Below are 26,180 nucleotides of genomic sequence, written 5' to 3'. Positions count from 1 at the left end.
TTGGCCCCCGCCCCTTCCTCCCACTGGCACATTTCCCAGTGGCTTCTGAGAACATTGGCCCCCGCCCCTTCCTCCCACCGGCACATTTCCCAGTGGCTTCTGGGAAAATTGGCCCCCGCCCCTTCCTCCCACTGGCACATTTCCCAGTGGCTTCTGGGAAAATCGGCCCTGCCCTGCCATTGACTGGACTCTCGTCCTGGTTGTACCCCACCTTGTGCCCACTGGTCGCTGGGATAGGGTCTGGCTCCCCTGCCCCTCTAAATTGGATTAAGTGGTTAGAAAATAGAGGGGCATCACATCTTTTAATTGTAATGATGTGAAATCCAAGTCAAGCCACTGGAGACGTCTAGATACCTGTCATGTTCATCTTTTGTCCATCCCATCCCTGGGGGTTATATGGATGCCTATCTCCAAATCGGAGGACAGATTAAAAATGCATCTGTATTCACAATGACATACAGTCCTGTGTATAAAGACTCCACACTCATACAGTAAGCAGTTCAGGCTTTTAATACAGACGTTATAAAAACAGTGCCTCTTAACCCAAGGCGCTGGGGCTGTTCTGCATTCAAAAGTATGTTACTGGTTTAACATCACTCTTAAAATAGGACTATATTGCCACCCATTTTCTATTTGGATATTCTGAACCATTTTGAAAGCTAAAGACTACAGGATTCTAGCAGGGATCTGGATGAGATCCTGGGATCAATTAGCTCCTAACTACAGTCTCCCGTTCTTTGCATTGGGAATGGGGGGAATTTCAAAAGCTGGTGGTAACTGGTACACAGAAAGTAGCAGATGACATTAACAAGTTCTAGAACAAGAGTAAAGGCCAACTGCTCTGTGGGACCGATCGCGGGCTGCAGGAAAAGTGGATTCTTACTCCCCGCCATCCGTAGAAGGCAGGTTTTCGGACAACGGACGAGTTTGTAAGCTTTCCGTGTCGTGTTTTTACACTTCAGTAAATTTGAAAAAGCTCAGTTCCAGAAAATGAGACCTTGACCTGTTGACCTCCACCAGAAACATCCGTACCCATGCACACACATACTCATGTGTGCAGGTGCTGATGACACAACAAGGCGCATGATTTGGGGAGCAGAGGGATGACTGAACTCTCTCTCTCTCCCTCCCTCTCTCCCTCCCTCCCCTCCTCTCTCTCACACCCTCTCCCCCTCCCTCCCTCTCTCCCAATCCCACTCTCTCCCCCTCTCTCTCCCCCTCCCTCCCTCTCCCCCTCCCTTCTCTCTCTCCCTCCCTCTCCCTCTCTCTCTCTCCCACCCTCTCTCCCTCTCCCACCCCCCCTCTCTCTCCCTCCCTCTCTCTCTCTCTCCCTCCCCTCTCTCTCTCTCCCTCCCTCTCCCCCTCTCTCCCTCCCTCTCCCCCTCCCCCTCTCTCTCCCTCTCCTCTCTCTCTCCCTCCCCTCTCTCTCACTCCCTCCCTCTCCCCCCCCTCTCTCTCTCCCTCCCCCTCCCCCCCCTCTCTCTCTCCCTCCCCCTCCCCCTCTCTCTCTCCCTCCCTACCTCTCTCCCTCCCTACCTCTCTCCCTCCCTACCTCTCTCCCTCTCTCTCTCTCCCTCCCCCTCTCTCCCTCCCCCTCTTTCCTCTCCCCCTCTCTCCCTCCTTCCCTCTCCCCCTCCCTCCCACTCTCTCTCTCCTTCCCTCTCCCCCTCCCTACCTCTCTACCTCTCTCTCTCTCCCCCCCTCTCTTTCCTCTCCCCCTCCCTCCCTCTCCCCCTCCCCCTTCCCCTCCCCCTCTCTCTCTCCCTCCCTACCTCTCCCCCTCCCCCTCTCTTTCCTCCCTCCCCCCCCCCATGGCAGGAATAGTGCATCCGAACGGCACATTAAGACCGAGACCCGTGATCAAACCAGGCACAAACCGCAACTCTGTCCCAAAACACGCCTGAGGCACCGTGGCAGTTTAAAAAAACCCGAGTGGAAAATCTTCAGGACGCCCGCGAGGACTGCCCGAATTGTGACGCGGTATTACCGTCGGCTTTCCAGGTTCGTTAGGTATCGGCTGCAGCGATGGGAGAGCAACGCGCATCGGGTGACTCGGAATCGTCTAGTCTGGTCTAGTTGTCCCGCACTTCCGCCAGGTTTTTGTTGAGCGTCGAGAAGCGGATGACCTTGACCTCGCCCGCGCGCTGCTTGTTGTCGTCCCACATGTACTCGGGGGAGAGCAGCTTGGTGGGCTTGTGGCGGATCAGGTACTTGTTGAGGTGGCTCTCCTCCTGCCAGGCCGCCTCGATGTCGTTCCTCTTGTCCACCAGCAGGTTCTCCTCGCAGGTCTTGACCAGCCGGTACACGTTGTCGACGAGCCCCCCAAACACGGCCGCCTGGTAGTAGAAATCGCCCTGGTCAGGGGGGACGTAGGCGGTGGAGGCCGGCCGGCGCTCGTAGGGGAACCGGTTGCGGTCCTCTTGGTAGAACCACGCGTGTAGGGCAGCCACCAACTCGCCCAGCACCTCCGCCCCCACGCGGTTCTGGAAGTGCATGTCCACGTCCAGGCAGTAGATATACCGGGCCTCCCGCCGGATCTGCTCCTCGACGGTCTTCCGGATGATCTCCATCCGCCGCAGGGAGATCTCCTGCCAGCGGTCGAACTTGGGCACCCGGAGGGTGGTGAGGTTCCTCCCGGGGGCCAGGTGCACCTTCGGCACCTCGCCCGGCTGGTCGGTGAAGACGTAGTAGTGCACCCGGAACCCCACCAGGTAGTGCTTCTCTGCCGACTCCAGGAACCCCTTCAGGAAGCGCATGTACCTGGGAGAGAGCAAAATGGCAGAGTTTGGGAATGGTGCTGTTGAACGAGGGGGGGGGGGGGCACATTTCAGCAGTGCAGTCAAATTGTCATAAATTGTCATATTAATTTAATTTAATTGCTTGCACTTATATAGCGCTTTTCTGGACACCCCACTCAAAGCGCTTTACAGGTAAAGGGGAATCCCACTACCGCCACCAGTGTGCAGCCCCACCTGGATGATGCTCCAGAACGCTCCCCACACACACCAGCTCTCAGTGGGGAGGAGAGCAGAGGGATGAAGCCAGTTCAGAGAGGGGGGGTTATTAGGAGGCCATGATCGGTCAGGGCCCATGGGAAATTTGGCCAGGACGCCGGGGTTACACCCCTACTCTTTTCGAGAAACACCCTGGGATTTTTAATGACCACAGAGAGTCAGGACCTCGGTTTGACGTCTCATCCGCAGGACGGTGCCTGTTCACAGTCCAGTGTCCCCCGTCACTATACTGGGGCATTAGGACCCACATGGACCACAGGGTGAATATTAAAGGGACTATGTACTTTATACTTTGGCCAAAGGTAAGGTCTTATTAACAGAGAGCACAAGAGGCATTCATCTCCCATATCCGTCTCAAAAAGATGCTCCTGCAATGACATATGTGTCAGGAAGCTACTCATACTCATACTCATTGGCCAGCAGCCAGATCACCCTGCAGCCCCCCCCACTGGAGCTCAGCAGGTGTGAGCCTGGCCAGTACCTGGAGGGGAGACCTCCTGGGAAAAACTAAGGCTGCTGCTGGAAGAGGTGTTAGTGGGGGCCAGCAGGGGGTGCTCTCACCCTGCGGCCTGCGTGGGTCCTCATGCCCCAGTATAGTGACGGGGGACACTGTCTGTAAATAGGCGCCATCCTTCGGATGAGACGTCAAACCGAGGTCCTGACTCTCTGTGGTCATTAACAATCCCAGGGCGTTTCTCGAAAAGAGTAGGGGTGTAACCCCAGTGTCCTGGCCAAATTTCCCATGGGCCCTTACCAATCATGGCCTCCTAATAACCCCCCTCTCTGAACTGGCTTCATCCCTCTGCTCTCCTCCCCACTGAGAGCTGGTGTGTGTGGGGAGCGTTCTGGCGCACTATGGCTGCCGTCGCATCATCCAGGTGGGGGCTGCACACTGGTGGTGGTAGTGGGATTCCCCATGACCTGTACAGTGCTTTGAGTGGAGTGTCCAGAAAAGCGCTCTATAAGTGTCAGCAATTATTATTATTATTATTAAAATTATAATACAAGAGAAGGGCTGGTGGCGATACAAAAGCCTTACTTGCCAACCGCAAACACAGTGGTCGCTATGGTCAGATCGAGGGGCTTGTAGATGCCGTCGACGATCAAGGGGTCAAAGGTCCCGTCCCAGACGACGGGGGCCAGCCAGGGGGTGACGGTCAGCACGTCTGTCCTCCTGGGACACGGGAAGGGGCGATCAGAAGTCCGGAAAGACTCCACTGTTCCACGGCAGGCAGGCCTGTCTCCCCCTCTAACCCACCCACGGGATTTTCCCGAACCCCTGAAGCATTCGTCGGGAGATGACAGCTTTTACCACGCTGTAATGGAAAGTTACTTGGCTTTTACCCTAAAGGGGCTGTTTGGGGACAGAGCTGCGCTGCAGAAGCAGCCGGATACTTAGAGCAAAGCGTGAGAGCACCCCAGCTCGTCAAGGGGCACGGGGTGTTTAAATAAAGTTTAACACTTTAAAAAAAACAAACACGCCTACAAGATATTTTCCGAGGCGATTTCGGTTGTTGGTGTCCTAAGAGAACATTTCGTTTCACAACGGACTATCTCTTCACTGATAAAAGAGAGGCGTGTGCAACTGTAGCTATCAGCTATTACAGGAACAGGTCCTGTTGTGCCGTTTCTCGGAGCACAAAATTATTCGGAACCCTTTGGAATTCTGCAGCAAAAACAGTTTTCCGATTTTTTTTCCCGCCCAATGCCAACACTTGGATCCAAAGGGATTTACATTTTGTAATGGAAAGTTGTGGAGAAAAAGCGTTTCATCCTCGAAACGTCGTTTGGGGACAGAGCTGTGCTGCAGAAGCAGCCGGATACTTAGAACACAGGGTGAGAGCACCCCAGCTCGTCAAGGGGCACGGGGTGTTTAAATAAAGTTTAACACTTTAAAAAAAACAAAAACGCCTACAAGATATTTTCCGAGGCGATTTCGGTTGTTGGTGTCCTAAGAGAACATTTCCTTTCACAACGGACTATCTCTTCCCTGATAAAAGAGAGTCGTGTGCAACTGTAGCTATCAGCTATTACAGGAACAGGTCCTGTTGTGCCGTTTCTCGGAGCACAAAATTATTCGGAACCCTTTGGAATTCTGCAGCAAAAACAGTTTTCCGATTTTTTTTCCCGCCCAATGCCAACACTTGGATCCAAAGGGATTTACATTTTGTAATGGAAAGTTGTGGAGAAAAAGCGTTTCATCCTCGAAACGTCGTTTGGGGACAGAGCTGTGCTGCAGAAGCAGCCGGATACTTAGAACACAGGGTGAGAGCACCCCAGCTCGTCAAGGGGCACGTGGTGTTTAAATAAAGTTTAACACTTTAAAAAAAACAAACACGCCTACAAGATATTTTCCGAGGCGATTTCGGTTGTTGGTGTCCTAAGAGAACATTTCCTTTCACAACGGACTATCTCTTCCCTGATAAAAGAGAGTCGTGTGCAACTGTAGCTATCAGCTATTACAGGAACAGGTGCTGTTGTGCCGTTTCTCGGAGCACAAAATTATTCGGAACCCTTTGGAATTCTGCAGCAAAAACAGTTTTCCGATTTTTTTTCCCGCCCAATGCCAACACTTGGATCCAAAGGGATTTACATTTTATAATGGAAAGTTGTGGAGAAAAAGCGTTTCATCCTCGAAACGTCGTTTGGGGACAGAGCTGTGCTGCAGAAGCAGCCGGATACTTAGAGCAAAGCGTGAGAGCACCCCAGCTCGTCAAGGGGCACGGGGTGTTTAAATAAAGTTTAACACTTTAAAAAAAACAAACACGCCTACAAGATATTTTCCGAGGCGATTTCGGTTGTTGGTGTCCTAAGAGAACATTTCGTTTCACAACGGACTATCTCTTCACTGATAAAAGAGAGGCGTGTGCAACTGTAGCTATCAGCTATTACAGGAACAGGTCCTGTTGTGCCGTTTCTCGGAGCACAAAATTATTCGGAACCCTTTGGAATTCTGCAGCAAAAACAGTTTTCCGATTTTTTTTCCCGCCCAATGCCAACATCCTCAAAACGTCGTTTGGGGACAGAGCTGTGCTGCAGAAGCAGCCGGATACTTAGAACACAGCGTGAGAGCACCCCAGCTCGTCAAGGGGCACGGGGTGTTTTAGTAATGTTTATCTCTGCTGCTTGAAGAAGGGAGTGGGAGAAACTATGTGAATAACTGCTCTTCTTTGCTTCAAGCAGAAACCTATCAGGAATGAAAAATGGCTGCTTCGCCTGTCCCTGAAGCGTTGTGAGGGAGAATTTTCGCATCTACCTCTTTTAAAGCGTATAAGATAGTGACCAGTTGGCTTTGAAAAATGCCTTTCACCCAGCAACCGTATGAAAGACCCATTGCGTGCGTATTATTTGACTTTTTGATGATAATGCTACAACTGCAGAATGTCCGGCTCATTTCACACCTTTTATTTAGACACGTCCTCTCGTCTGTATGCAAGGTGGAACTGCTTCTTAAGAAGAACGTGGTCAATCACAAAGAAATGTTGGGGGAGAGAAAAACACCTCCTAATATGGAAATTCAGAATGAGCTTTCCTGTGTGAGTCTGCTGTATAAAACTCATTTCCTTTACCATCTCGGTGGAAAGGTTACTCACAGATCAGTATGAGAGGTTACTCACAGATCAGTATGAGAGGCTGCTGTCAGATCAGTACGAGAGGCTACTGATACTGATACTCTCAGTATGAGAGGTTACTCACAGATCAGTATGAGAGGCTGCTCTCAGACCAGTATGAGAGGTTACACTCAGATCAGTATGAGAGGTTGCTCTCAGATCAGTACGAGAGGCTACACTCAGATCAGTACGAGAGGCTGCTCTCAGATCAGTACGAGAGGCTGCTCTCAGATCAGTACGAGAGGCTGCTCTCAGATCAGTACGAGAGGCTGCTCTCAGATCAGTACGAGAGGCTGCTCTCAGATCAGTACGAGAGGTTGCTCTCAGATCAGTACGAGAGGTTACACTCAGATCAGTATGAGAGGTTACTCTCAGACCAGTATGAGAGGCTACACTCAGATCAGTATGAGAGGCTACACTCAGATCAGTATGAGAGGTGACTCTCAGATCAGTATGAGAGGTGACTCTCAGATCAGTATGAGAGGCTGCTCTCAGATCAGTATGAGAGGTTACACTCAGATCAGTATGAGAGGTTACACTCAGATCAGTATGAGAGGTTACACTCAGATCAGTATGAGAGGTGACTCTCAGATCAGTATGAGAGGTGACTCTCAGATCAGTATGAGAGGTTATTCTCAGATCAGTACGAGAGGCTACACTCAGATCAGTACGAGAGGCTGCTCTCAGATCAGTATGAGAGGTTACACTCAGATCAGTATGAGAGGTTACACTCAGATCAGTATGAGAGGTTACACTCAGATCAGTATGAGAGGTTACACTCAGATCAGTATGAGAGGTGACTCTCAGATCAGTATGAGAGGCTACTGATACTGATACTCTCAGTATGAGAGGTTACTCACAGATCAGTATGAGAGGCTGCTCTCAGATCAGTACGAGAGGCTGCTCTCAGATCAGTACGAGAGGCTGCTCTCAGATCAGTACGAGAGGCTGCTCTCAGATCAGTATGAGAGGCTGCTCTCAGATCAGTATGAGAGGTTACACTCAGATCAGTATGAGAGGTTACTCTCAGACCAGTATGAGAGGCTACACTCAGATCAGTATGAGAGGTTACACTCAGATCAGTATGAGAGGTGACTCTCAGATCAGTATGAGAGGCTGCTCTCAGATCAGTATGAGAGGTTACACTCAGATCAGTATGAGAGGTTACACTCAGATCAGTATGAGAGGTGACTCTCAGATCAGTATGAGAGGCTACTGATACTGATACTCTCAGTATGAGAGGTTACTCACAGATCAGTATGAGAGGCTGCTCTCAGATCAGTACGAGAGGCTGCTCTCAGATCAGTATGAGAGGCTGCTCTCAGATCAGTATGAGAGGCTACACTCAGACCAGTATGAGAGGTTACACTCAGATCAGTATGAGAGGTTACACTCAGATCAGTATGAGAGGTTACACTCAGATCAGTATGAGAGGTTACTCTCAGATCAGTATGAGAGGCTACACTCAGATCAGTATGAGAGGTTACACTCAGATCAGTATGAGAGGTGACTCTCAGATCAGTACGACAGGCTGCTCTCAGATCAGTACGACAGGCTGCTCTCAGATCAGTACGAGAGGCTGCTCTCAGATCAGTACGAGAGGCTGCTCTCAGATCAGTACGAGAGGCTGCTCTCAGATCAGTATGAGAGGTTACTCTCAGATCAGTATGAGAGGTTACACTCAGATCAGTATGAGAGGTTACTCTCAGACCAGTATGAGAGGCTACACTCAGATCAGTATGAGAGGCTACACTCAGATCAGTATGAGAGGTGACTCTCAGATCAGTATGAGAGGCTGCTCTCAGATCAGTATGAGAGGTTACACTCAGATCAGTATGAGAGGTTACACTCAGATCAGTATGAGAGGTTACACTCAGATCAGTATGAGAGGTGACTCTCAGATCAGTATGAGAGGTGACTCTCAGATCAGTATGAGAGGTTATTCTCAGATCAGTACGAGAGGCTACACTCAGATCAGTACGAGAGGCTGCTCTCAGATCAGTATGAGAGGTTACACTCAGATCAGTATGAGAGGTTACACTCAGATCAGTATGAGAGGCTACACTCAGATCAGTATGAGAGGTTACACTCAGATCAGTATGAGAGGTTACACTCAGATCAGTATGAGAGGTGACTCTCAGATCAGTATGAGAGGCTACTGATACTGATACTCTCAGTATGAGAGGTTACTCACAGATCAGTATGAGAGGCTGCTCTCAGATCAGTACGAGAGGCTGCTCTCAGATCAGTATGAGAGGCTGCTCTCAGATCAGTACGAGAGGCTGCTCTCAGATCAGTATGAGAGGCTGCTCTCAGATCAGTATGAGAGGCTACACTCAGACCAGTATGAGAGGTTACACTCAGATCAGTATGAGAGGTTACACTCAGATCAGTATGAGAGGTTACACTCAGATCAGTATGAGAGGTTACTCTCAGATCAGTATGAGAGGCTACACTCAGATCAGTATGAGAGGTTACACTCAGATCAGTACGAGAGGCTGCTCTCAGATCAGTACGAGAGGCTGCTCTCAGATCAGTACGAGAGGCTGCTCTCAGATCAGTACGAGAGGCTGCTCTCAGATCAGTACGAGAGGCTGCTCTCAGATCAGTACGAGAGGCTGCTCTCAGATCAGTACGAGAGGTTGCTCTCAGATCAGTACGAGAGGTTACACTCAGATCAGTATGAGAGGTTACTCTCAGACCAGTATGAGAGGCTACACTCAGATCAGTATGAGAGGCTACACTCAGATCAGTATGAGAGGTGACTCTCAGATCAGTATGAGAGGTGACTCTCAGATCAGTATGAGAGGTTACACTCAGATCAGTATGAGAGGTGACTCTCAGATCAGTATGAGAGGTGACTCTCAGATCAGTATGAGAGGTTATTCTCAGATCAGTACGAGAGGCTACACTCAGATCAGTACGAGAGGCTGCTCTCAGATCAGTATGAGAGGTTACACTCAGATCAGTATGAGAGGTTACACTCAGATCAGTATGAGAGGTTACTCTCAGATCAGTATGAGAGGCTACACTCAGATCAGTATGAGAGGTTACACTCAGATCAGTATGAGAGGTGACTCTCAGATCAGTACGACAGGCTGCTCTCAGATCAGTACGACAGGCTGCTCTCAGATCAGTACGACAGGCTGCTCTCAGATCAGTACGACAGGCTGCTCTCAGATCAGTACGAGAGGCTGCTCTCAGATCAGTACGAGAGGCTGCTCTCAGATCAGTATGAGAGGTTACACTCAGATCAGTATGAGAGGTTACTCTCAGATCAGTATGAGAGGTTACACTCAGATCAGTATGAGAGGTTACTCTCAGACCAGTATGAGAGGCTACACTCAGATCAGTATGAGAGGCTACACTCAGATCAGTATGAGAGGTGACTCTCAGATCAGTATGAGAGGTGACTCTCAGATCAGTATGAGAGGCTGCTCTCAGATCAGTATGAGAGGTTACACTCAGATCAGTATGAGAGGTTACACTCAGATCAGTATGAGAGGTTACACTCAGATCAGTATGAGAGGTGACTCTCAGATCAGTATGAGAGGTGACTCTCAGATCAGTATGAGAGGTTATTCTCAGATCAGTACGAGAGGCTACACTCAGATCAGTACGAGAGGCTGCTCTCAGATCAGTATGAGAGGTTACACTCAGATCAGTATGAGAGGCTACACTCAGATCAGTATGAGAGGTTACACTCAGATCAGTATGAGAGGTTACACTCAGATCAGTATGAGAGGTTACACTCAGATCAGTATGAGAGGTGACTCTCAGATCAGTATGAGAGGCTACTGATACTGATACTCTCAGTATGAGAGGTTACTCACAGATCAGTATGAGAGGCTGCTCTCAGATCAGTACGAGAGGCTGCTCTCAGATCAGTATGAGAGGCTGCTCTCAGATCAGTATGAGAGGCTACACTCAGACCAGTATGAGAGGTTACACTCAGATCAGTATGAGAGGTTACACTCAGATCAGTATGAGAGGTTACACTCAGATCAGTATGAGAGGTTACTCTCAGATCAGTATGAGAGGCTACACTCAGATCAGTATGAGAGGTTACACTCAGATCAGTATGAGAGGTGACTCTCAGATCAGTATGAGAGGTGACTCTCAGATCAGTACGACAGGCTGCTCTCAGATCAGTACGAGAGGCTGCTCTCAGATCAGTACGAGAGGCTGCTCTCAGATCAGTACGAGAGGCTGCTCTCAGATCAGTACGAGAGGCTACACTCAGACCAGTATGAGAGGTTACTCTCAGATCAGTATGAGAGGTTACACTCAGATCAGTATGAGAGGTTACTCACAGATCAGTACGAGAGGCTGCTCTCAGATCAGTATGAGAGGCTGCTCTCAGATCAGTATGAGAGTCTGCTCTCAGATCAGTATGAGAGGCTGCTCTCAGACCAGTATGAGAGGTTACACTCAGATCAGTATGAGAGGTTGCTCTCAGATCAGTATGAGAGGCTACACTCAGATCAGTACGAGAGGCTGCTCTCAGATCAGTACGAGAGGCTGCTCTCAGATCAGTACGAGAGGCTGCTCTCAGATCAGTACGAGAGGCTGCTCTCAGATCAGTATGAGAGGTTGCTCTCAGATCAGTATGAGAGGTTACACTCAGATCAGTATGAGAGGTTACTCTCAGACCAGTATGAGAGGCTACACTCAGATCAGTATGAGAGGCTACACTCAGATCAGTATGAGAGGTGACTCTCAGATCAGTATGAGAGGCTGCTCTCAGATCAGTATGAGAGGTTACACTCAGATCAGTATGAGAGGTTACACTCAGATCAGTATGAGAGGTGACTCTCAGATCAGTATGAGAGGCTACTGATACTGATACTCTCAGTATGAGAGGTTACTCACAGATCAGTATGAGAGGCTGCTCTCAGATCAGTACGAGAGGCTGCTCTCAGATCAGTATGAGAGGCTGCTCTCAGATCAGTATGAGAGGCTACACTCAGACCAGTATGAGAGGTTACACTCAGATCAGTATGAGAGGTTACACTCAGATCAGTATGAGAGGTTACTCTCAGATCAGTATGAGAGGCTACACTCAGATCAGTATGAGAGGTTACACTCAGATCAGTATGAGAGGCTACACTCAGATCAGTATGAGAGGTTACACTCAGATCAGTATGAGAGGTGACTCTCAGATCAGTACGACAGGCTGCTCTCAGATCAGTACGAGAGGCTGCTCTCAGACCAGTATGAGAGGTTACTCTCAGATCAGTATGAGAGGTTACACTCAGATCAGTATGAGAGGTTACTCACAGATCAGTACGAGAGGCTGCTCTCAGATCAGTACGAGAGGTTGCTCTCAGATCAGTATGAGAGGCTGCTCTCAGATCAGTATGAGAGGTGACTCTCAGATCAGTATGAGAGGCTGCTCTCAGACCAGTATGAGAGGCTACACTCAGATCAGTATGAGAGGCTACACTCAGACCAGTATGAGAGGTGACTCTCAGATCAGTATGAGAGGTTACTCTCAGATCTGCATGATTATATCCTCCCCATGCGCATGAATCCAGGACTCTGCTTGACCACACCCCACCCGAGTGAAGACTTTTCTTCGCCAGTTGCATCATCTTAAAAAGAGATCTAAAACATGGGGCTCTCCCTGCTTGCTTTTGAATCAGCCCTCTCTTCCCTGCACAGACGGGCGATGGCTTTCTCCCATATTGCAATACGAATCGAGACCTCACCGAGTCAATGAGAACACCTCTCCCAGCTCTTCCTCGAGAAAATGTCTGGGGAAATGTCTGCTGTCCTTATTTGCTCGTGCCCAGTGACTAGTGAGCAGGAAGGGCCGCTCCACGTCACAAGTCACAGGCCCAGCGTGGCCACCATTCAGAGCTCTCGCAAGAGTTCGGGTATTGGCGCTTAATTTGAGATGGGTCGCGTTTTGCTTCTAGAACGTCAGCGAATGCCTTTTGCCACGGAGATCTGATTCCCAGGGCGGACCTGCGAGAGGCGAGGTTACGGTGGTATGGGCACGTCACGAGGAGGGACGCTGAGGAAGTAATGACGAGGGGAATGGGATGCGAGGTGGAAGGCGCCAGGGGAAGAGGCAGGCCTAGATCACAGCAGGCCTAGATCTGCTGTCCTTATTTGCTCGTGCCCAGTGACTAGCGAGCAGGAAGGGCCGCTCCACGTCACAAGTCACAGGCCCAGCGTGGCCACCATTCAGAGCTCTCGCAAGAGTTCGGGCATTGGCGCTTAATTTGAGATGGGTCGCGTTTTGCTTCTAGAACGTCAGCGGATGCCTTTCGCCACGGAGATCTGATGCCCAGGGCGGACCTGCGAGAGGCGAGGTTACGGTGGTATGGGCATGTCACGAGGAGGGACGCTGAGGAAGGGACGACGAGGGGAATGGGATGCGAGGTGGAAGGCACCAGGGGAAGAGGCAGGCCTAGATCACAGCAGGCCTAGATCTGCTGTCCTTATTTGCTCGTGCCCAGTGACTAGCGAGCAGGAAGGGCCGCTCCACGTCACAAGTCACAGGCCCAGCGTGGCCACCATTCAGAGCTCTCGCAAGAGTTCGGGCATTGGCGCTTAATTTGAGATGGGTCGCGTTTTGCTTCTAGAACGTCAGCGGATGCCTTTCGCCACGGAGATCTGATGCCCAGGGCGGACCTGCGAGAGGCGAGGTTACGGTGGTATGGGCATGTCACGAGGAGGGACGCTGAGGAAGGGACGACGAGGGGAATGGGATGCGAGGTGGAAGGCACCAGGGGAAGAGGCAGGCCTAGATCACAGCAGGCCTAGATCTGCTGTCCTTATTTGCTCGTGCCCAGTGACTAGTGAGCAGGAAGGGCCGCTCCACGTCACAAGTCACAGGCCCAGCGTGGCCACCATTCAGAGCTCTCGCAAGAGTTCGGGTATTGGCGCTTAATTTGAGATGGGTCGCGTTTTGCTTCTAGAACGTCAGCGAATGCCTTTTGCCACGGAGATCTGATTCCCAGGGCGGACCTGCGAGAGGCGAGGTTACGGTGGTATGGGCACGTCACGAGGAGGGACGCTGAGGAAGTAATGACGAGGGGAATGGGATGCGAGGTGGAAGGCGCCAGGGGAAGAGGCAGGCCTAGATCACAGCAGGCCTAGATCTGCTGTCCTTATTTGCTCGTGCCCAGTGACTAGCGAGCAGGAAGGGCCGCTCCACGTCACAAGTCATAGGCCCAGCGTGGCCACCATTCAGAGCTCTCGCAAGAGTTCAGGCATTGGCGCTTAATTTGAGATGGGTCGCGTTTTGCTTCTAGAACGTCAGCGGATGCCTTTCGCCACGGAGATCTGATGCCCAGGGCGGACCTGCGAGAGGCGAGGTTACGGTGGTATGGGCATGTCACGAGGAGGGACGCTGAGGAAGGGACGACGAGGGGAATGGGATGCGAGGTGGAAGGCACCAGGGGAAGAGGCAGGCCTAGATCACAGCAGGCCTAGATCTGCTGTCCTTATTTGCTCGTGCCCAGTGACTAGTGAGCAGGAAGGGCCGCTCCACGTCACAAGTCACAGGCCCAGCGTGGCCACCATTCAGAGCTCTCGCAAGAGTTCGGGCATTGGCGCTTAATTTGAGATGGGTCGCGTTTTGCTTCTAGAACGTCAGCGGATGCCTTTCGCCACGGAGATCTGATGCCCAGGGCGGACTTGCGAGAGGCGAGGTTACGGTGGTATGGGCATGTCACGAGGAGGGACGCTGAGGAAGGGACGACGAGGGGAATGGGATGCGAGGTGGAAGGCACCAGGGGAAGAGGCAGGCCTAGATCACAGCAGGCCTAGATCTGCTGTCCTTATTTGCTCGTGCCCAGTGACTAGCGAGCAGGAAGGGCCGCTCCACGTCACAAGTCACAGGCCCAGCGTGGCCACCATTCAGAGCTCTCGCAAGAGTTCGGGCATTGGCGCTTAATTTGAGATGGGTCGCGTTTTGCTTCTAGAACGTCAGCGGATGCCTTTCGCCACGGAGATCTGATGCCCAGGGCGGACCTGCGAGAGGCGAGGTTACGGTGGTATGGGCATGTCACGAGGAGGGACGCTGAGGAAGGGACGACGAGGGGAATGGGATGCGAGGTGGAAGGCACCAGGGGAAGAGGCAGGCCTAGATCACAGCAGGCCTAGATCTGCTGTCCTTATTTGCTCGTGCCCAGTGACTAGTGAGCAGGAAGGGCCGCTCCACGTCACGAGTCACAGGCCCAGCGTGGCCACCATTCAGAGCTCTCGCAAGAGTTCGGGCATTGGCGCTTAATTTGAGATGGGTCGCGTTAAGTAACGACGAGGGGAATGGGATGCGAGGTGGAAGGCACCAGGGGAAGAGGCAGGCCTAGAAAGAGATGGATAGGCTGTGTGAGAAAAGATGTGGAGGTACAGTGGTGTGAAAAAGGGTTTGCCCCCTTCCTGATTTCTTATTTTTTTGCGTGTTTGTCACACCGAAATGGTTCAGATCGTCAAACAAATTGAAGTATTGGACAAAGATAATGTGGTTTATCACATCTTTGGAAAGCTGAGTTCAATTTCTCTAGCCACACCCAGGCCTGATTACTGCCACACCTGTTCTCAATCAAGAAATCACTTAAATAGGACCTGCCTGACAAAGTGAAGTAGACCAAAAGATCCTCAAAAGCTAGACATCATGCCGCGATCCAAAGAAATTCAGGAACAAACGAGAAACAGAGTAATTGAGGTTTATCAGTCTGGAAATGGTTATAAAGCCATTTCTAAAGCTTTGGGACTCCAGCGAACCACAGTGAGAGCCACAAATTATCCACAAATGGCAAAAACATGGGACAGGGGTGAACCTTCCCAGGAGTGGCCGGCCGACCAAAATTACCCCCAAGAGCGCAGCGACGACTCATGCAAGAGGTCAGAAAAAACCCCACAACAACATCCAAAGAGCTGCAGGCTTCACTTGCCTCAGTTAAGGTCAGTGTTCATGACTCCCCCATAAGAAAGAGACTGGGCAAAAACGGCCTGCATGGCAGAGTTCCAAGACGAAAACCCCTGCTGAGCAAAAAGAACATAAAGGCTCGCCTCAGTTTTGCCAGAAAACATCTGGATGATCCCCAAGACTTTTGGGAAAATACTCTGTGGACTGCCGAGACAAAAGTTGAACTTTTTGGAAGGTGCGTGTCCCATTACATCTGGCGTAAAAGTAGCACAGCATTTCAGAAAAGGAACGTCATCCCAACAGTAAAATATGGTTGTGGTAGTGGGATGGTCTGGGGCCGTTTTGCTGCTTCAGCACCTGGAAGACCTGCTGTGGTAAATGGAACCATGAATTCTGCTGTCTACCCAAAAAATCCTGAAGGAGAACGTCCGGCCATCTGTTCGTGACCTCAAGCCGAAGCGCACTTGGGTTCTGCAGCAGGACAATGATCCCAAACACACCAGCAAGTCCGCCTCTGAATGGCTTAAGAAAAACAAAATGAAGACTTTGGGGTGGCCTCGTCAAAGCCCTGACCTGAATCCGATTTGAGATGTTGTGGCCTGACCTTCCAAAAAGCGGTTAAGGCTCGAAAATTACAACAGTTCTGCAAAGATGAGTGGGCCAAAATTCCTCCACTGCGCTGTAAAAGACTCACTGCCAGTCATCGCAAACGCTTGATTGCAGTCGTTGCTGCTAAGGGTGGCCCAACCAGTTATTAGGTTTAGGGGGCAATCACTTTTTCCACACAGGGCCAGGTAGGTTTGGATTTTTTTTTTCCCCCCTTAATCCTAAAAACCTTCATGTAAGAACTGCCTTTTCGTGTTTACTTGTGTTCTCTTTGTCCGATACTTCAGTTGGTTTGATGATCTGAAACGTTTCGGTGTGACAAACATGCCAAAAAAAAAGGAGAAATCAAGGAAACACTTTTCCACACCACCGCAGGTGAAGCGGGTGAGGAAGACGTGCTCGACAGAGACTAGCGGAGGAGAGCAACCGAAGCAGCCGCCCCCAGGGCAGTCTGGGATTAAGGCCGTGAAAAAAAACAGTCTTTTTTTTTTAGACAATCCAATCAGAAAGGAGGCCGTCTCGCCTCGCCAAGTGGGTACTCACGGAGGCTCCATTACTCTCCTCTGTTCGTAAACTAACCTGAAAAAAAAAAGGAACAGAAATATTTTAGGTTCAGAATTGAGAAGCGCAGGCCTGTAGAAGCGGGGACTACTATCCTGTGACCCGTGTTCATTCATTACTACTGCTCAGGCAAGCAGAACACGTCCCTAACTCTGGAAGGAACGGCTTTGTAGCTCGGGAAATGAAGGAGACAACTTGTACAGGTATAACAGTCTTACAATAGAGGAACACCCGCAGAGCAATTAACAGACATCCATCCATTTATTAATTGTTCCTTCCAATTAACATTTTAACATCACTTTATCGGCCCTATACAATTTCTCGCATGAGGAATTGGTCTTGTCGCAGACCCCCAGCCTGCTCTCCATGAGACACACGGACAGGGAGAGAGAGAAGCTGGGGGGTCAGAGCGCAGGGTCGGTCATTGTACAGCGCCACCTGGAGCAGCTGGGGTTAAGGGCCTTGCTCAGGGGCCCAACGGTGTAGGATTCCTCTGCCGGCTGCGGGATTTGAACCGGCAAACCCTTCCAGCCACAGGCGCAGATCCTGAGCCCCAGAGCCAGCAGCGCCCAGGGTTGTGGGGAACCAGAGTTTATCCTGGCAAGCACAGCAAGTCCATCGCAATTCACATGCAGACACAAACAGAAACTCCCACCAGGGCCAATTTTCCCATTTTTTTTTATCATCAAGAAGTCACCCTGATGCTGCCTAGATCAGACTGTCCCTCCCAACTGACCTTTGAAATTATGTAGGAAGCGAACGCAATTAAAGAGCTCAGATTAAACCCGTTATCGGGTCCATTAGGGATCCATTATTAACTCAATTTCTCAGGTAAGACAGACACCAGCAGGACAAGAATGGGGAACTCCTGCTGTGCTTGACAGTGCTTCAATCTCAAAACTGACTGGAAGCCAATATAGGGGTGCTAGGATGGGGGTTATCTTTTCACCAGCTTTTAAGAGCTCGTCGAGAGACTTGGTTTTCTTTGGAAAATATCTCCAGATAGAGGCTAGAACAGGAAGGAAAAAGGTTGGAAAAAGATGATTGGATTGCCAAAATCTATACCTGATAGAATAATGAATAAGTCTTTAGTCTAAATGGTTGGATGTAATTATAATAATAATAATTTCTTACATTTATATAGCGCTTTTCTGGACACTCCACTCACAGCGCTTTACAGGTAATGGGGAATCCCACTACCGCCACCAGTGTGCAGCCCCACCTGGATGATGCGCCAGTCCTCTCCCCACACACCAGCTCTCAGTGGGGAGGAGAGCAGAGGGATGAAGCCAGTTCAGAGAGGGGGGTTATTAGGAGGCCATGATTGGTAAGGGCCCATGGGAAATTTGGCCAGGACACCGGGGTGACACCCCTACTCTTTTCGAGAAAGGCCCTGGGATTTTTTAATGACCACAGAGAGTCAGGACCTCGGTTTTACGTCTCATCCGAAGAACGGTGCCTGTTTACAGTCCAGTGTCCCCCATCACCATACTGGGGCATTAGGACCCACATGGACCGCAGGGTGAGCGCCCCCTGCTGGCCCCACTCACACCTCTTCCAGCAGCAACCTTAGTTTTTCCCAGGAGGTCTCCCCATCCAGGTACTGACCAGGCTCACACCTGCTGAGCTTCAGTGGGGGCTGCCAGTTGTGAGCTGCAGGGTGATCTGGCTGCTGGCAATGAGGTGGATATGAGGTGATAAAGAGTTAAAAGGGTTTCTACGGAGCTACAAAAGGTTTTCCAGCTCCGTAGTCACACAGGCCTCAAGATTCTGGGAGTACTCCTTGGTAACTCTGCTATGCCCTTGTTTTCCCTATTTTTCGCCCTTGGACTTCTGCTGACCGCTCTGTTGCTTAGCGACACTAGCGATAGCGATTCCTCCAGCCTGCTTACAATACTATATATATTAGCTAGCGAGACCCACTGCAATTTGAGCTCCACTTCGCTAAGCTGCTATGCGCTTGCGCCTTGCGTACACAATAAGGACTCCTTTCTCTCTCTGAACCCGAGTTACGTTTCTGAATTCAACAGATACCCTTCATGGCACTTTAAACCGGCAGCAGCAGCTGATCAGAAAGGCGTTGGAAATGTTTCTCGGCAGACGAACCGAAGCACTCACCCCTCTGGACTGACACTGATCCCTTGGATCTCCTCACACCCTCTTCTGTTGGATTCAAAATGACAGCCGTGAGCAGAATTGCTGGGGTCGCGTGTAGCTACGGTCGCTCAGAGGTCAGGGGTCAAAATCCGTTCTTGCAGAAACTCCAGCGTCCTCTGCCTGCTCACGCTCAGCTCTCGCTTCTTATCCGGTCTCACGGCTTCCTCAAGTTCGTCTCGAGCGCTCTCGAGTGCAGGGTGCTCACTGCAGTACAGCTGAGCAAGCACTCGTGTGCCTCCTCAATTATAGCTAGACAGGATAGCAAGGTGTGGTAGAAATCCCGCAACGATGATCATAATTGCTGACGCTTCTAGAGCGCTTTTCTGGGCACCCCACTCGAAGCGCTTGACAGGTCAGGGGGAATCCCACTACCGCCACCAATGTGCAGCCCCCCCACCTGGATGATGCTCCAGTCCGCTCCCCCCACACACCAGCTCTCAGTGGGGAGGAGAGCAGAGGGATGAAGCCAGTTCAGAGAGGGGAGTTATTAGGAGGCCATGATGGGTAAGGGCCCATGGGAAATTTGGCCAGGACGCCGGGGTGACACCCCTACTCTTTTCGAGAAACGCCCTGGGGTTTTTAACGAGCACAGAGAGTCAGGACCTCGGTTTGACGTCTCATCCGAAGGACGGCGCCTGTTTACAGTCCAGTGTCCCCCGTCACTATACTGGGGCATTAGGACCCACATGGACCACAGGGTGAGCGCCCCCTGCTGGCCCCACTAACACCTCTTCCAGCAGCAACCTTAGTTTTTCCCCAGGAGGTCTCCCCCTCCAGGTACTGACCAGGCTCACGCCTGCTGAGCTCCAGTGGGGGGGGCTGCCAGTTGTGAGTTGCACTATGCACTATGGCTGCCGTCGCATCATCCAGGTGGGGGGGCTGCACACTGGTGGCGGTAGTGGGATTCCCCCTGACCTGTCAAGCGCTTTGAGTGGAGTGTCCAGAAAAGCGCTCTGTAAGTGTCAGCAATTATTATTATATTGCAATATGAATCAAGACCTTACTGAGGGAATGAGAATACCTCTCCTGGCTCTTCTTTGATAAAATTCCACGACAGTTTTGCACCTATTTCTGCGACTGGGGTATTTTGACCGCACCCGCTGCTGAGGCAAAGTCACTTGTGTAGGGTACCGACAGCAACTGCATTCAAGTCGGAGGAGCCAAAACCCACAAACCCACAGAACCTGGGGCCAAGGGAGATAGGATCCCTCTCGGTAACCAGCTGGTTGCAGGCGTGAAATGCTTCAGGAACACAGCGGATCCATCGCGCGGTCCTTGCTGAGAAATCGTGTTTCGCCACAGGACTCGTTTTGGCTCATCGCGTTTCTACCCCTTAACTGAGACCGGGGGGGAGTGCCAAGATCTCTCGCGCGGGGAAACAAGCACTCATGCATTTTGCAAACCCGACCGTGAAAGTTAACTTGCAAAACCACGTTTTGAAATGGTCGAAATACCTCCAGCTCAGATCTACAGAGTAGCACTCTGCGCTACCAGAGAATCTAGATAACATTTAGGGAGTTATGGTGAACACTTTAGTGAATCATCTGTTATTGCAGAGAGAGAGAGAGAGAGAGAGGGCAGTGCTTGTTCGCTGTATAAAAAATGTATAAAAGCATACATACTCTGGAGAGCGATGGGGAATTTCCAGGAGGGATGCATCCAGATATCTGTTGAGGAAAAAAATCAAGCGTATCTGTAACACTGGCCGACCTCAGTCTCAAGTCTTTTCTGTTCCATCACAAACGGGGAAACCCTCAGATGTACCAAAAAAATGTATTTTTCTGCAAGCAGTATTTGTCACTGGTGTAGATATCTGGTTCGGGCCTGGGGTCGTTCCTCCTGAGCTGGCTGGAAAGCATTGTTTGAAGCAACACCTGCTGTTGTATGTGACACAACATCAGCCATCAAGGGTGGAGGGGGTGGGGAACAAGCTGCCCAGTCCCTGTGGTTGAAGCCGGTACCCTGGCTTCTCTCCAGACACAGCTGGGTGAGCTCCTCCAGTCTGGAGAGACTACTGTACACCAAGGGTGGCGGGGGTGGGGAACAAGATGCCCAACATGTGGTTGAAGCCGGTACCCTGGCTTCTCTCCAGACACAGCTGGGTGAGATTCTCCAATCAGGGCAGACTACTGTACACCAAGGGTGGTGGGGGTGGGGAACAAGCTGCCCAGCCGTGTGGTTGAAGCCGGTACCCTGGCTTCTCTCCAGACACAGCTGGATGAGATTCTCCAATCTGTGCAGACTACTGTACACAGAAGGTGGCGGGGGTGGGGAACAAGCTGCCCAGCCCTGTTGTTGAAGCCAATACCCTGGCTCCTCTCCAGACACAGCTGGGTGAGTTCCTCCAGTCTGGAGAGACTACTGTACACCAAGGGTGGTGGGGGTGGGGAACAACCTGTCCAGCCATGTGGTTGAAGCCGATACCCTGGCTTCTCTCCAGACACAGCTGGATGAGATTCTCCAGTCAGGACAGCAGGCTCTTCTTTACACAAAGGGTGGTGGGGGTGGGGAACAAGCTGCCCAGCCATGTGGTTGAAGCCGGTACCCTGGCTTCTCTCCAGACACAGCTGGGTGAGCTCCTCCAGTCTGGAGAGACTACTGTACACCAAGGGTGGCGGGGGTGGGGAACAAGTTGCCCAACATGTGGTTGAAGCCGGTACCCTGGCTCCTCTCCAGACACAGCTAGCTGAGATTCTCCAATCAGGGCAGACTACTGTACACCGAGGGTGGTGGGGGTGGGGAACAACCTGCCCAGCCATGTGGTTGAAGCCGATACCCTGGCTTCTCTCCAGACACAGCTGGATGAGATTCTCCAGTCAGGACAGTAGGCTCTTCTTTACACAAAGGGTGGTGGGGGTGGGGAACAAGCTGCCCAGCCGTGTGGTTGGAGCCGGTACCCTGGCTTCTCTCCAGACACAGCTGGATGAGATTCTCCAATCTGGGCAGACTACTGTACACCAAGGGTGGCGGGGGTGGGGAACAAGCTGCCCAGTCCCTGTTGTTGAAGCCGATACCCTGGCTCCTCTCCAGACACAGCTGGGTGAGCTCCTCCCATTAGCAACAAACCCCAATTCGAGACCGATGGACCAAACTGGTCTCCTCTAGCTTGTCACCTTTACGGTTTTAATTCCAAAATGACCTCACATCCTGATGGCCCAAGAGGCTTCTGGTCCGAGTCCTTAATTACTTAATTAGATTTGCTCATTGTTCAGCCGGACAGAGGACCGGAACATGGTTTCACTGCTGTTCCTTCAAGGAACTTTGGGATTCCTAGTTCCGGCTCGTCCCGTAGCTCCTACCTCCGCAACGGAGAGGTGGTGAAGGTCTGGTGCATCCAGAGGACCCTGTGAGAGGGGGGAAAAAAAAAAAAGAGAACAACAGTTATCTCTTCCATCACCAGCCCAACAGGAGACAGATCTCATCCCACCTGTGGAAACACGGTCAACTCACTCACACCAGCAGCCAGATCACCCTGCAACTCACCACTGGCAGCCCCCCCCCCCCCCCCACTGGAGCTCAGCAGGTGTGAGCCTGGTCAGTACCTGGAGGGGAGACCTCCTGGGAAAAACTAAGGTTGCTGCTGGAAGAGGTGTTAGTGGGGCCAGCAGGGGGCACTCACCCTGCGGTCCGTGTGGGTCCTGATGCCCCAGTATAGTGACGGGGGACACTGGACTGTAAACAGGCGCCGTCCTTCGGATGAGATGTAAAACCGAGGTCCTGACTCTCTGTGGTCATTAAAAATCCCAGGGCGTTTCTCGAAAAGAGTAGGGGTGTCACCCCGGCGTCCTGGCCAAATTTCCCATGGGCCCTTACCAATCATGGCCTCCTAATAACCCCCCTCTCTGAACTGGCTTCATCCCTCTGCTCTCCTCCCCACTGAGAGCTGGTGTGTGTGGGGAGCGTTCTGGCGCACTATGGCTGCCGTCGCATCATCCAGGTGGGGGCTGCACACTGGTGGCGGTAGTGGGATTCCCCACTGACCTGTCAAGCGCTTTGAGTGGAGTGTCCAGAAAAGCGCTCTATAAGTGTCAGCGATTATCATTATTAACTCAAGCCCTTTCCTGAGGAACCGCACGCTAGCACAGCTGCACATGAACAGACTTATGCGCTAATTCAGGCTGCTAAAACCATCGGAGGACGGGGGGCGTCCAAGAGTCAGCACCTGTCCTCCAGGAGAACAGGAAGTGTACTGTGTGGGGGGAGGAACGTGTATCCCAGCACCCCCTGTTCTGTAGTTCTGCACTGAACACGTCGAGCTTTCAATGTTCCTGAAGGAGGCAAATCTTTGATTAAAAATGAGTGGGGACTCCTAAGGCACATCGACGGGGGAAAAAAAACAACAGCATTTCAAGTAATTCACAGCATCAAGAGATACCGTTTGTGCCCGATGAAGAGCAGACTTAAGACTCTCTTCTGACAACAGCAAAAGTGTTTCTCGTAGGGTGTTCAAAAAACGTGGCTTTCTCCTAATGATCAACAGTGGTAAAACCCATAAATTCGTGTTTGACAGAAGAGGGTGCTCACGGGGAGCTCTGCAGTAGCAGTTTCTGGGGCTTATTTCACCCAGCCATTGAACAATCTGGAGTTTTTATTCTTCAGATTGTAGAAGAGTTGGCTTTTCGGCTATAGCGCTTCCCACTGCCTCATCATTACCCAGAAATGAGATTTTAATGGACTGGGAAGTGATTAATCTGTGGGAAGACCAATCTGACACAGCTCCGTGGCTCAGGATCTGCGCCTGTGGCTGGAAGGGTTTGCCGGTTCGAATCCCGCAGCCGGCAGAGGGATCCTACTCCGTTGGGGCCCTCCTGAGCAGGGCCCTGAACCCCAGCTGGTCCAGGTGGCGCTGTACAAAAGCTGACCCTGCGCTCTGACCCCCCAGCTTCTCTCCCTCCCCGCCTGTGTGTCTCCTGGAGAGCAGGCTGGGGTCTGCGAAAAGACCAATTCCTCATGCAATACATTGTATCTGGTCAATAAAGTGATGTTATGTTATGTTACAGTACAGATTTTGAGTTAGAGACTGCAACAGGGCAGGGGGGTCCTTGTGAGGGGAGTCTGCATGGTTCTGCTGTCAAGAGGGCCCTATACAGGGTCCATCATGATCCCTACAGTCGGGGCTTTGTTTGGGGGAGGGAGGTCTTAATTAAAACAGAGACAGAAGTAAAAGAAATTTTTAATCACACTTACCCTAGTGAAAACGCCACTCCAGCTAGGAAATATGGCAAAAATTTGCAGGTCCCCATTCTCCCTGCATAAAAAGAAAAACATTACAAACGAGAAAATAAAATTCGCAGCCATGAGCTTTTCACTAATGCCAAGACAAGGGGACGAGGCTCCACAAGGAAGCCCAACTCTTCGATCAAGACTGCAGATGTACTGAGAATCATTAAAACACCGAGAGTTAGTCCAGACGAAGGACATCAACTTCAATAATAATAATAATAATAATTGCTGACACTTATATAGCGCCTTTTCTGGACACTCCACTCACAGGGCTTGACAGGTCAGGGGGAATCCCACTACCGCCACCAGTGTGCAGCCCCCCCACCTGGATGATGCGACGGCAGCCATAGTGCGCCAGAACGCTCCCCCCACACACCAGCTCTCAGTGGGGAGGAGAGCAGAGGGATGAAGCCAGTTCAGAGAGGGGGGTTATTAGGAGGCCATGATTGGTAAGGGCCCATGGGAAATTTGGCCAGGACGCCGGGGTTACACCCCTACTCTTTTCGAGAAACGCCCTGGGATTGTTAATGACCACAGAGAGTCAAGACCTCGGTTTGACGTCTCATCCGAAGGACGGCGCCTGTTTACAGTCCGGTGTCCCCCGTCACTATACTGGGGCATTAGGACCCACACGGACCGCAGGGTGAGCGCCCCCTGCTGGTCCCAGGAGGTCTCCCAGACCCAGTAACTTGATTACTAAAGATAAATTAAACCCAGATCTGAAGGCACTGCACCACTCAGAAAGCTAGAAGCTATGCCACAAATATTTGTGCTTAGAAGACAGCACTCACAGAGAGTCAGGACCTCGGTTTGACGTCTCATCCGAAGGACGGCACCTGTTTACAGTCCAGTGTCCCCCGTCACTATACTGGGGCATCAGGACCCACACAGACCGCAGGGTGAGCACCCCCTGCTGGCCCCCACTAACACCTCTCCCAGCAGCAACCTTAGTTTTTCCCAGGAGGTCTCCCTCCAGGTACTGACCAGGCTCACACCCGCTGAGCTCCAGTGGGGGGGGGGGGGGCTGCCAGCTGGGAGCTGCAGGGTGATCTGGCTGCTGACCTTGAGTGGAGTGTCCAGAAAAGCGCTATATCAGAGTAAGCAATTATTAATTACAGCAATCATCAAAAGCCGTTTCTAGTACTATCATCAGCATTATCGCAGAATATTTAAATACCACAGTAAAGACTTGCGACCTGGAAACCGGTGAATTTTTAACTTCTCGACCAAGAGCCGGGCATTCGAGCGCAAAGTTCAACTGTAACCTGAGTGGCCAGACCTAAAAGATGATTCCTTCAGCACGCTGCCTAATAATGATTAAATAACGGATCTTAACTTAACCCTCATGATCATTTCTGCTGCTCACTCCAGTAAAAAGACGAGCTGCGCTGTCAGCTGCCGAGAGCCGTGGACGAGAAATGTGCCCACGCCTTATTTCGATTCAAGTGTAACTTTCGACCTGCCGTTTCTTTTTTTTCCGCTGCTTTGATCGGTAATCCTATGAATTATTACTGAGCAATTGAAATCATGTGACTCTTGTTTCCCCCCTCAACGAGGAGAACCGTTAAACTTCCAAGTTTGATTTTTTTGTTTTTGTTCAACGTCTCGGCTGTTCTTGGGCTGGTGGGTGCGGGTTATTATTATTTTTTTTTTGTATGCTTGTTTCTGAATTACTGTTAACCCAAACCGTCTTGAATAATAGTTTTTAATTATTTTAATTGGGGGAAAACAAAAAAAAACGCATTGAAAGCCAACAGCCAGACCCTCACCTGTCGCTGGTTGGGTGTGGGTAGGTGGACGTCCGCCGCCGGGGATCTCCAGCAGCTCCTGTTCCTCGGCAACGGCTTTCTCCTCTTGTTGGAGGGAGAAAAAAAAACCAAACGGCAGATCAGGAGATCAGCCTGCCTTCCGACAGGAAAGGCTGGTCAGGGAAAACTGCACACCTCTCGCCGTGGTTACAGCTTTCTGCGTGACGAAACCCCACACCCCTCGCCGGCGGGCGCCGTGTTCCTGCTGACGTTAATCCTCAGAGACCACCCCCCAGCGCCTGGGGAGCTCTGTTTTCATCTGCTCTGTAGGTCCTGTCATACACTGCCAAGGTAACACGAAGATGAAACGGAAGCA

General features: G+C 51.2%; 1 protein-coding gene across 3 annotated transcripts; it reads right to left on the bottom strand.

Annotated features, from left to right (window-relative positions):
• Positions 1-1,816: 1,816 nt before the first annotated feature.
• Positions 1,817-25,966, bottom strand: LOC148813350 (globoside alpha-1,3-N-acetylgalactosaminyltransferase 1-like). Of its 3 annotated transcripts, XM_088908360.1 has the most exons (8): positions 25,826-25,966; positions 24,021-24,081; positions 22,133-22,177; positions 20,456-20,500; positions 18,795-18,839; positions 16,659-16,694; positions 4,054-4,188; positions 1,817-2,760 (listed from the first exon to the last, which is right to left on the bottom strand). In XM_088908360.1, exons 2-8 carry the CDS (start codon positions 24,074-24,076, stop codon positions 2,073-2,075), a joined length of 1,050 nt encoding a protein of 349 aa, XP_088764486.1. In that variant the 5' UTR covers positions 24,077-24,081; positions 25,826-25,966; the 3' UTR covers positions 1,817-2,072. The 3 variants fall into 3 exon arrangements, with proteins under 3 accessions (XP_088764486.1, XP_088764487.1, XP_088764488.1); XM_088908361.1 differs by lacking the exon at positions 16,659-16,694; XM_088908362.1 differs by lacking the exons at positions 16,659-16,694; positions 18,795-18,839.
• Between the last annotated feature and the right edge of the window lie 214 nt (positions 25,967-26,180).

Source organism: Atractosteus spatula (assembly GCF_055471065.1).
Source record: "Atractosteus spatula isolate fAtrSpa1 chromosome 10 unlocalized genomic scaffold, fAtrSpa1.hap1 SUPER_10_unloc_1, whole genome shotgun sequence".
NCBI classification, from domain to species: Eukaryota; Metazoa; Chordata; class Actinopteri; order Semionotiformes; family Lepisosteidae; genus Atractosteus; species Atractosteus spatula.
This window is presented reverse-complemented; position numbering and strand designations above follow the sequence as displayed.

What these genes read in the sequence shown, in the direction of transcription:
- LOC148813350 (XM_088908360.1), bottom strand. Translation starts at nt 24,076, where the DNA reads ATGGGGACCTGCAAATTTTTGCCATATTTCCTAGCTGGAGTGGCGTTT. An exon ending in GGAGTGGCGTTTTCACTAGG is followed by an intron (nt 22,178 to 24,020) that starts GTAAGTGTGATT and finishes CCCCTCTCACAG; the next exon opens with GGTCCTCTGGATGCACCAGA. An exon ending in ATTCCCCATCGCTCTCCAGA is followed by an intron (nt 18,840 to 20,455) that starts GTATGTATGCTT and finishes TGAATCCAACAG; the next exon opens with AAGAGGGTGTGAGGAGATCC.